The 11024-nt window shown below is 39.7% G+C and overlaps 2 protein-coding genes across 2 annotated transcripts; both read right to left on the bottom strand.

Moving 5' to 3' along the window:
* Positions 1-3149: 3149 nt before the first annotated feature.
* On the bottom strand, positions 3150-9944 carry LOC103520557 (attractin). The gene is made up of 7 exons (XM_026831626.1): positions 9914-9944; positions 9590-9658; positions 8506-8751; positions 7534-7756; positions 6821-7076; positions 4284-4398; positions 3150-3776 (listed from the first exon to the last, which is right to left on the bottom strand). The coding sequence occupies exons 1-7, from the start codon at positions 9942-9944 to the stop codon at positions 3625-3627; spliced, it is 1092 nt and encodes a 363-aa protein (XP_026687427.1). The 3' UTR covers positions 3150-3624.
* Positions 9945-10172: 228 nt separating this feature from the next.
* On the bottom strand, positions 10173-10371 carry LOC113472065 (attractin-like protein 1; the record flags this gene model as incomplete). The annotated part of the gene is given in 1 exon segment (XM_026831628.1): positions 10173-10371. A coding segment is annotated over 1 exon segment (199 nt), but the record flags the coding sequence as incomplete, so codon positions are not given.
* Positions 10372-11024: the final 653 nt, after the last annotated feature.

Below are 11024 nucleotides of genomic sequence, written 5' to 3'. Positions count from 1 at the left end.
ATATTCCCACTTTAACAATCTCTTGTCCTTCGTGGGGCCTCTCTTAGGGCGTTATATTTTTGTGTAAAAGCCGATGAGCTTTAGGTATTCCAGCACGGCCTTCACTCCCTCAGGCTCATCAAGCAGGGAGGGCTTGCTGCTCAGGGTAGAACGTACGGGTGCATGGTGGACGCAGTCTAATAGGTGTTTGACAGTCAGGTTTTCACCACAGGAACATAGAGGTTGTTCAAATAAAATTATTCCACATTTCACAGAGAAAAAAAAGAAAAAAAAAAAAAAAAGAAATTTAATGTACCTACCTACACAACTGGATAAAACAAAATAATTGCGAGACTTCAGTCGTGTCGTAAAGCTAGAAACACACTATCATCACGTCACGTCACGTGAAGTCATGGCTTCACGTGAGAGTCAGAAAGATGTAGTTCAAAGTTTTCCTAAAATATTGTAGATAATTTCGTTCAGGACAGCCACACTACTATCACGTTACGTCACGTGACGTGTGTTTCTACCTTAAGAGTCAAGTGTTATTATTATTTTTCCGATAAGGCGCTTTAACACCTGTTTGAGCATTTGATTTAGAGCCCCGAGAGTCGGACATTAGGACATTACCCAAGCATAGAAACACACTACTATCACGTCAAGTCACGTGGATTTATGGAGAGTTCTAGTTTCTAATACCTTTAGTGGTAATTATTCATTAGAAGTCCAAAGTTATGTGTTGAAATCGGGCCATTTAACAAACTTTCCAAGTCTTACGATTCTTCAAAAGTCTATAAACGAAAAAGAACCAAGCAATGTATTTGTTTAATGGAATGTATAAAATAAATAATTAATTTATATATTATGTATAAATATCTGTATATATTACACAATATACTTTCCCACTGCCTCCTTCAATCTATGTATAAAATATATTAAATATATGGACAAAACGTTTATGGGTTTTATGTACAAAAAAATAAAGGGACCAAAATAATAAAAAAAAATACATGTCAAAATTACATTACTTCCCTTATTATAGGATAAGGAAAGTAACGAAAAAAAATACTGAAAAACAACTAGCATACAGTTTTGCATTTCAAATAAATATGATCAATTTTTGATCGCTGAAATCTCCATAAGAAATACACAGAGTGCAGAGACTGCGGGAGAGAAATGTTCCGCTCTCGACCAACTTTTTGAGTTTCGTTTATGTTTTTAGTTTGATAAATACAAGTTCGGCCATGCCTTTTCCAGAAGTTTGGCCATGCCTCGGGATGAACTAGCGGGCTTCCGGAGCGAAGCGACGGAATTCAGCTAGTCTTATATTATAAGAACAAGATCCATTCACTCATTCACAGTTCACATTTCACATTTCACACACTGATCGCTCTATCTCGAGAACCACACCACCTAGAAAGCTGAAATTTGGTAGGAATATTCTTTTTATGGTCTAGGTGTGCAATAAGAAAGGATTTTGCGAAAATCTACACCGATCCTGAGATATGATCAATTTTTGATCGCTGAAATCTCCATAAGAAATACACAGAGTGCAGAGACTGCGGGATAGAAAACTTTTCCTCGCTCGCCTAATATTTGAGTTTCGTTTATGTTTTTAGTTTGATAACTACAAGTTCGGCCATGCCTTTTCCACAAGTTTGGCCATGCCTCGGGATGAACTAGCGGGATTCCGGAGCGAAGCGACGGATTGTAGGGTGAATGGCCGTTCCTTGGGCATAACGAACCTCGGTTCATTTTTAATAACTATTTTGTGGTGCTACCTAGCGCCCAGCGGGTGATACTAGTCGATGCCATTTGCATTAAAGGCCATCCAGTTGAAATCATCTGTCTCTAAAATCATTGTTTACGTTTTTATTTCGTTGTGAAATTTTGGAGGGTGCATAGTAAATTTTTTTAAGTCGCATTTTTTCCAGTTATTTTTTCAGCGGAAAGAGATAGGTGCCTGAGTGTCACTACAGGGGGTTCAAAATTCTGCTTTTCCATTGGCTATTACACTTGTAAGATACTTTTCCATACTTTGGTGATTTAGGGCACAGGAATGCTAGGTAAAATGAAAAATACAAAAACAGGGCAGTAAGCAAAGTATACATAAATGAGATAACGTATATCTAGTATCTACGCTATGAAGCAAAGAAAACTGTGTAAAAACAAGCAAATAATAAAACAGATTGTAGATGAAAGAAATGAAGAAGAAAATAAAGCTGAAAGCAGAGAGAGGAGAGAAGACGAAAAAGTCAAAGAAAAAGAACAGAGTGAGATTGATAGCGAGAGAAAACCAACAAAAGAAGAAAGTTGATTAAAGAAAGAAAGAAAGAAAGAAAGAAAGAAAGGAATAAGGCAAGGTAGAAAAGGGACCAGTGTAAAATTGAATGTATGAGAAGTAATGCAAAATAAAATGTGTAAAAATGGGAGTTCCCATGGGGGAGAAAATCTTTAGTTATTGACTGGAATTTATTCCCTTGATTTTTAGCCCGTCCTTCATTTAATATTACGATAGTACTAATAAAAGGTATAGGGACGGGCTATTGTTAATATCTAAAATATTGATCCATTACCTTACAACATCAAAAACTAATACACATGAAAAAATATGGAGTTACTTCAATGTCAAATGGAGTTCATTTTGCCCTCTGAGAAAAAAATGCAAGGAAAAATAAAGTCCGAAATCTCTTCTTCTTTTCATTGTTACCTCTGAAAGTGAAAGTGGAGATTTTTTTCCAAGATAAAATTCATATCTACGTAAATTTCGGAATAAATGATAAATTGGAGATTTTCTTTTCCAAGATAAAATTCATAAAATCAGATCTGTACGTAAATTTCGGAATAAATGAGTACAACAAATAAATAATAATAAAAGCAAAATCGGTCCATTGCTACAGAAGCAGACTTGAAAATATTTGTGACATTGGAGCAGTAAATTTCATAAAATAAAACAGAATTTTTAAAAATCAGATGCACAGAAATCTCGGAATAAATGAGATTGAAAAAAATCCTTCACTATACCATAGCAGCTCTTATGCTATGAAAATTAGGACAGTAAAAAAAAGGACAAAAGTAATAGGAGATTCAAGTGAGGTAGAATGAAATGGGGAAAATGGTATAAAGCCCTACTAAACAGGATTTCATAGTACCTCATGTTAACATAGATCTTCTGAAAGCACTAATCCGGATGTTGACTGGATGTCAACCTAGATGTTAACATGCGTTTTCTAAACACACTGATCCGGATGTTGACTGAATTTCACCTTGAACAGGATTTCATAGTACATCATGTTAACACAGATCTCCTAAAAGCACAAACCCAGATACTGACTGGATGTTAACCTGCATGTTAACATGGGGTGAAATAGTCCTACATACTGGACTCCGCACACAGGAATTTCGTCAGAAAAGACCCCGATTTCAATGTAATGTGCTTTGCCTGATGGATCGACAAGACTGGATGTCGCCTTACATGTTAACATACATGTTCTAAAGACACTGATCTTGATGTTAACATACATGTTCTAAAGACACTGATGTTGACTGGATTTGCGAGATAGTTTCCCATGTTTACCTCCATCTTGACCTTTGCCTGATGGATCTACAAGACTGGATGTCAACCTACGTGTTAACATGCATGTTCTAAACACACTGATCCGGATGTTGACTGGATTTACGAGAAAGTTTCCCATGTTTACCTCCATCTTGTCCTTTGCCTGATGGATCGACTAGGCTTACTTTCCGTGTGGAGTTGTTGCCCAATGACACCAGAGCGGAAGCGAGGGCTAAACCCGCTGGAAAATGAGAAAACAATTAGTTTAGAATAAAATTGATAATACAGATTTATATCAAAATGAAAATTAAATAATATCTCAAATTCTTTGTGGTAAAGCAGAGCTTCTTCACAACTTTTGTGGATATCACACTAACACAGCAGTACTAAGTGTCTCCAATGCAATCAATTCCCATATTTCAATCATCTTTTTACACTGGTAATGCCGCCATTGGTCGCTACTCGATTAAAGTAGCTCCTCAGTTACCCCTTCATGTGAGTTTACAGAGAACTGCAATATAGTAACTATTTTGGTCTGATGATGAGAATCTGGGTATTCTCGAAAGCTCACCAAATATTACCACCAGTTGAATGTCGAATCTCAATTGTCTTGTAACTAGTAATGTTTACCACCACAATATAAAGAGGGGAAACAAGTAAATGACGTCATCATGAGTGATCAGAATTTCATTGCCTCTTTCGGGGATCGAACCCTCGCCTGTACAAATCTGTACATAAGTATACTTACCGGATTGGCCGCTAGGTGTGTAAGGGTTTCCCCCTGTTGGAAGTCTAATAAGGAGAGATAGTACAGCCGCCCTGTTACCAGTACATGGCTCTAGAGCTATTGGACTTGGAGAGTCCTGAAAATAGTAGAATAGAACAGATTATAGTAGAATAGAACATATTATAGTAGAATAGAATAGAATAGAATAGAACAGATTATAGTAGAATAGAATAGAATAGAACAGATTATAGTAGAATAGAATAGAACAGATTATAGTAGAATAGAATAGATTATAGTAGAATAGAATAGAATAGAACAGATTATAGTAGAATAGAATAGAATTTAAGAGCAGAATATATCTAGGTTTAATAACCATTTTATTTCTTTTGCCCCTGTAAAATTAACTATTATCATTATTATAAACACAGTGTCCAAAAATAAACAGGACATTCTGATTCAAATATCTCGAAAAATGATAAATATACAAAAGTCGTGTTTTAGCAGATTGTCCTAAACTTTTTGGACACATCAATTAATGGTAACCTCTGAAATTTCGCCAGGTGTCCCCTTCAAGGTCAACATGGTTGCGGGTTCGATTCCCGCCCGGGGCGGATTTTATCCTAAAAGGATAATGTTCGTTCTCGGAAAGGCTGACTTTCTCCTATCCTGACTTCTTTCTCTTTTCGCTTTGGGGAAGATAAGACCTTGGCACTTACAGTTTACAGTTCCCTCTATCAAATCTCTGAAAAAAGAAGAAAAAAAAATCTACTCACCCCTGCACCTCCACACCCGGAGCCCTTCTTCCTCTTCTTGGGCGGGAGGGGGGGCGGCGGCACACTGGTCGTTAGGGGCGCCGTGCCGCCGCTCGGGCTCAAATTCCGCCGCTCCACTTCCACCACAATGGACGCGAATGGACGACTCGCCATTTGTTCCATTTCGACAAATAGTCGCTGCCGGCGTCGGTAGAGGTCGTACTTCTGTTTGATTTTCCACAGAATGGCCGCTACGAGGAGTAGCAGAAGGAAACAGCTGTGAAACAGAGACGGGGTTTCATTTAGAGTGTTCAAAAAAAGACTTGACACCCCAGGAATCTCGAGAACCCTTTAAAATTCGGGAAAACGCTAAAACGAGTATTTCTTCATCTTTAAGGGGAACCTATTTTTAGGGGATCTCAATTTTTCCGCAACTATCAGGGGCGGCCCCATGGGGGTCAACTTTAAATTTAAAGTCAGGAACTCCGTACTTGTGATACATCATGTCAAAGGTCTTTATAAACGCAGCACTTTGATACAAGTTTGAGCTGTATCCGACAAACAGGGTCGGAGTCATGGCTTATTCAAATTTTCATGTTCCCATATTTTCCTGCCAATAGGGGAAGCAGTGGAAGCACCGAAAATGAGAAATTCATATTGATTGGTGATTTGTGCTTCAAATAGTGTACACATATTCTATTCTATCCTATATAATTCTATTCTATTCTACTTACGACGAGAATGTAATGAAGAATTGCTGTAGGTTGAGTTTGGGATATTGAGAGAAGCTAATCGATATCCATAGGGGAGCCTTGAAGTCATACACATAGACGAAGAATGTGGTCAGGGTGATATTGTCTTCCACTCCGAACTTGTGTTCAGATTTCAGGAAGCGGGTTTTGAACAGCGTACTGGTACAGTTCTGCCCGGTCACGATCGCTTTCTCTGGACTAGTAGCTGAAATAGAAACAGAAGAGAGTCTGTCTTAAGGTGTGTCTAAACATATTCGCCTGCAAAACCAAACCTATAAAAATTATGTAGAGTCCTTTAAAGCGTGTCCAAACATAGTCGATCGGCCGTCGATCGACGTAATAGATCTATGTTGCCGAGGCAGTATTGACGGTTTCATGTCGGTCTACGGCTGGTCGGCTATGTGTGGACACACTTTTAGGCGATAATTTCACTCTGTGTTTGAACAGATTAGAATAGAATAGAATAGAACAGATTATAGTAGAATAGAATAGATTATAGTAGAATAGAATAGAATAGAACAGATTATACAGATTATAGTAGAATAGAATAGAACAGATTATACAGATTATAGTAGAATAAAATAGAATAGAATAGAACAGATTATAGTAGAATAGAATAGAATTTAAGAGCAGAATATATCTAGGTTTAATAACCATTTTATTTCTTTTGCCCCTGTAAAATTAACTATTATCATTATTATAAACACAGTGTCCAAAAATAAACAGGACATTCTGATTCAAATATCTCGAAAAATGATAAATATACAAAAGTCGTGTTTTAGCAGATTGTCCTAAACTTTTTGGACACATCAATTAATGGTAACCTCTGAAATTTCGCCAGGTGTCCCCTTCAAGGTCAACATGGTTGCGGGTTCGATTCCCGCCCGGGGCGGATTTTATCCTAAAAGGATAATGTTCGTTCTCGGAAAGGCTGACTTTCTCCTATCCTGACTTCTTTCTCTTTTCGCTTTGGGGAAGATAAGACCTTGGCACTTACAGTTTACAGTTCCCTCTATCAAATCTCTGAAAAAAGAAGAAAAAAAAATCTACTCACCCCTGCACCTCCACACCCGGAGCCCTTCTTCCTCTTCTTGGGCGGGAGGGGGGGCGGCGGCACACTGGTCGTTAGGGGCGCCGTGCCGCCGCTCGGGCTCAAATTCCGCCGCTCCACTTCCACCACAATGGACGCGAATGGACGACTCGCCATTTGTTCCATTTCGACAAATAGTCGCTGCCGGCGTCGGTAGAGGTCGTACTTCTGTTTGATTTTCCACAGAATGGCCGCTACGAGGAGTAGCAGAAGGAAACAGCTGTGAAACAGAGACGGGGTTTCATTTAGAGTGTTCAAAAAAAGACTTGACACCCCAGGAATCTCGAGAACCCTTTAAAATTCGGGAAAACGCTAAAACGAGTATTTCTTCATCTTTAAGGGGAACCTATTTTTAGGGGATCTCAATTTTTCCGCAACTATCAGGGGCGGCCCCATGGGGGTCAACTTTAAATTTAAAGTCAGGAACTCCGTACTTGTGATACATCATGTCAAAGGTCTTTATAAACGCAGCACTTTGATACAAGTTTGAGCTGTATCCGACAAACAGGGTCGGAGTCATGGCTTATTCAAATTTTCATGTTCCCATATTTTCCTGCCAATAGGGGAAGCAGTGGAAGCACCGAAAATGAGAAATTCATATTGATTGGTGATTTGTGCTTCAAATAGTGTACACATATTCTATTCTATCCTATATAATTCTATTCTATTCTACTTACGACGAGAATGTAATGAAGAATTGCTGTAGGTTGAGTTTGGGATATTGAGAGAAGCTAATCGATATCCATAGGGGAGCCTTGAAGTCATACACATAGACGAAGAATGTGGTCAGGGTGATATTGTCTTCCACTCCGAACTTGTGTTCAGATTTCAGGAAGCGGGTTTTGAACAGCGTACTGGTACAGTTCTGCCCGGTCACGATCGCTTTCTCTGGACTAGTAGCTGAAATAGAAACAGAAGAGAGTCTGTCTTAAGGTGTGTCTAAACATATTCGCCTGCAAAACCAAACCTATAAAAATTATGTAGAGTCCTTTAAAGCGTGTCCAAACATAGTCGATCGGCCGTCGATCGACGTAATAGATCTATGTTGCCGAGGCAGTATTGACGGTTTCATGTCGGTCTACGGCTGGTCGGCTATGTGTGGACACACTTTTAGGCGATAATTTCACTCTGTGTTTTGTAAAAGATCAGTTGTTAAATTCGAATGTTCAAAGCTCCTAAAAGAGAAGTAGGTATTGAGTCTCTTCTCGCCCATGTGATGAGGAACATGCTAGCTAAGGGATGGGCATGCTACGACACAAACCACACGAGTCTAAGAACGCGTCCACAACGGAGAACCGACCATCGACCCTACCCTAATACCTACCCAAGAGAAAATAAACAAACCATGCTAATGAATAGAAGTGTCCTCAACGGAGCCTTGACCATAGTACTGACCCTCGCAGAAAATCAAGAAATTGAGCTGAGTATTTTTCCTGCGATGGTCTCCGCTAGGTCCATGGTCTATGGTCGCCTTTGTGGCCGCGCACTAATATAGCAGTTTTATAGCTACGAAATAGAAAGGAGGTGTAACACCCAAAATTGCTCACCTGTTTTGATAGTAATATTCATTTTGCTCGGCACAGAACAGTGTATTGGTGCTTTTAGACATTTATTCAAATAAAAGTGATACCTAGCGCCTATCTGCTCACCTGTTTTGATAGTAATATTCATTTTGCTCGGCACAGAACAGTGTATTGTAAAGTCAGCGTCGACATCATGTTTCGGCGGAACATTACGGAAGTTAATCTGCGTATAATACTGGTCTTCCCTCTTGCTGAGATTGAACGTGAACTGGTAGTCTATGGTAAGATCGTAGAAACAGGATCCGTGATGCATAGGGTCACCTAGGTAGTGGTTGGCTGTGTCACACCGTTCACAATGATCCCCGATGATACCTTGGAATAGAATAGAATAGAATAGAATATATATGTAGAATAGAATAGAATGTGAACTGGTAGTCTATGGTGAGATCGTAGAAACAGGATCCGTGATGCATAGGGTCACCTAGGTAGTGGTTAGCTGTGTCACACCGTTCACAATGATCCCCGATAATACCTGGATTAGGATAAGAAGAAAATAGAAAGTGAAAAATATTTGACAAATAAAGAAAGGAAGAAGAAAACAGGTAAAGAATAAAAAGAGTTAATTAATGAAAGTCCCAGGATTATGGGATCAGATAACAGATAAAATTGTACCTAATCGATAATGTGTGTTTCCTTAAGAAAAAAAAAGTTTTCAAATTTTCACTTTTCAAAATCAAAATTTGGGCAGTTAATTCAGTCTTAAATCTTCTTCTTCTTCGCCTTTTCCCGTGTTCAGACGGGGTCAGCGTTTTTCGTCAGTCTCTCAATCAGCCCTAGGGTGATTGCTTAGAGCTGACATTTGGTTTTGGTTACAAAAAATTTACAAGTAGATGCCTTCGCACTCAACCTTTGCTGTTTCTTTAGCAAGGGAAATTTCGGGCTGGTATGAACATTAAACTTCGGACTTATTATTATTACTTTCTATTTTTTTAAAGAGGTTTGACAGAGGGAACTGTAACTGCTGAGGTCTTATTGTCCCGAAAGCGAAGAGAGAAGAAAGACAGGATAGGAAAAAGACAGCCCTTCCGAGAACGAACCTTATCCGTTCAGGATAAAATCCGCCCCGGGCGGGAATCGAACCCGCAGCCTAGCGCTTACAAGGCAAACGCGCTATCAACCACGCTAACTAGACCACGGCTGGTAAGCTTACCTTTAGTAGTGCAGAAACATTTGCCATTTTCTGGGTTACACTTCTGTCCCTGTTCATTACAATCACACACTGGAACACGAGAGAGAAAGAAAAAGTTATCATTACATCTTAATTAATAGGAAGAAGAAAAAAAAAAAAAAACCTTTCGCATCACACAAAAAGCCCACTCCGAGGCTTAGATCCAGAGGCAAACAGCCCTAAAAGGAGGGTTATTATTGTTAAGCTTCAATGAAGGCATATTCTTCTACATCCATGGCCATCCGAGAACGAAAAAAAAAGTTGGGTCAGAAAATTTCCGCCCTGGCCAGGATTCGAACTCAGCACCTCCCACCTCCATGTTGAGAGTCCATGACATCGTCCTTGTCCTTGTAAGCGCTAGTCCTTGTCCTCCTTGTAGGCGTTAGGTCGCGGGTTCGATTCCCGCCCGGGGCGGATTTTATCCTAAACAGAAAAGGTTCGTTCTCGGAAAGGCTGGCTTCCTGCTATACCGTTTTCCTTCTCTCATCGCTTTCGGGACGGTAAGACCTCAACAGTTATATACAGTTCCCTCGATCAAACCTCTTGAAAAAATATATATATACCCTCAGCCCGAGGGTGACCAAACCCAGCTCCTTACCTTACAGTAGGTTTCCTGGTCCGCGCTCACCGCCAGGATACACTGGTTCGACTCCGGGCACCAGCCACAATTAAACGAGGTAGAAGCGCAGGACACACAATCCTGCAGACTAGAACAGAGCTGCGTCTGCGTGAACACAGCGGACCGCGGCCTTTCTGGACATTTTCTGGGAAAACAAAAGAAAATTAAAATGAAAATTTTTTGGCAATTAAAAATTGACTTGACAATGGAGCTCTAACCACATAATAACGGATGTAAAAAAAAAAAATCTGGTGTGAACATCACACGACTTTCCTCAATTGAATGATGCTTATTTTGGGTGTTCTTGTTCTTATAGCCAAACTTTTACAATATCTCTAACCGTTTAGTCGGTATAGCTGAAAACCGCCAAAAAACGTTCAAAAACCGCAAAAAAGCGGTCAAAATACCGCCAACAGCAGCACCTATCTCAACCAAACGGGCCCCGCAACAGCCAGTCACGGAATCAATCATTTGCATGATACAAATTTCTTGAGCCCGCCGGGAATCGAACCCGGGTCTCCCGCGGGCAAGGCGAGCGCAGTGACCACTACGCCATGGGAGCTGACTCATCTTAATTCATATGGAACTTCACTAAGTTACTGAGTCCTCCATCAAGATATCTACATAATGCATCGAAAATTCAAAATTTACACTCGGCCTTTTCTGGACGCTTTTTCTCAATATCTACACAATGCATCAACAATTCAAAATTTACAATCAGCCTTTTCTGGACGCTTTTTCTCAATATCTACACAATGCATCAACAATTCAAAATTTACAATCAGCCTTTTCTGGACG

Source organism: Diaphorina citri, unplaced genomic scaffold (assembly GCF_000475195.1).
Source record: "Diaphorina citri unplaced genomic scaffold, Diaci psyllid genome assembly version 1.1 scaffold3782, whole genome shotgun sequence".
Classification (NCBI taxonomy): domain Eukaryota; kingdom Metazoa; phylum Arthropoda; class Insecta; order Hemiptera; family Psyllidae; genus Diaphorina; species Diaphorina citri.
The sequence above is the reverse complement of the archived record's forward strand: the minus strand, read 5'-3'. Positions and strand labels throughout refer to the sequence as shown.

What these genes read in the sequence shown, in the direction of transcription:
- LOC103520557 (XM_026831626.1), bottom strand. Translation starts at nt 9,944, where the DNA reads ATGTCATGGACTCTCAACATGGAGGTGGGAG. An exon ending in TCTCAACATGGAGGTGGGAG is followed by an intron (nt 9,659 to 9,913) that starts GTGCTGAGTTCG and finishes CTCGTGTTCCAG; the next exon opens with TGTGTGATTGTAATGAACAG. An exon ending in CACACCTAGCGGCCAATCCG is followed by an intron (nt 3,777 to 4,283) that starts GTAAGTATACTT and finishes CTCATTTTCCAG; the next exon opens with CGGGTTTAGCCCTCGCTTCC.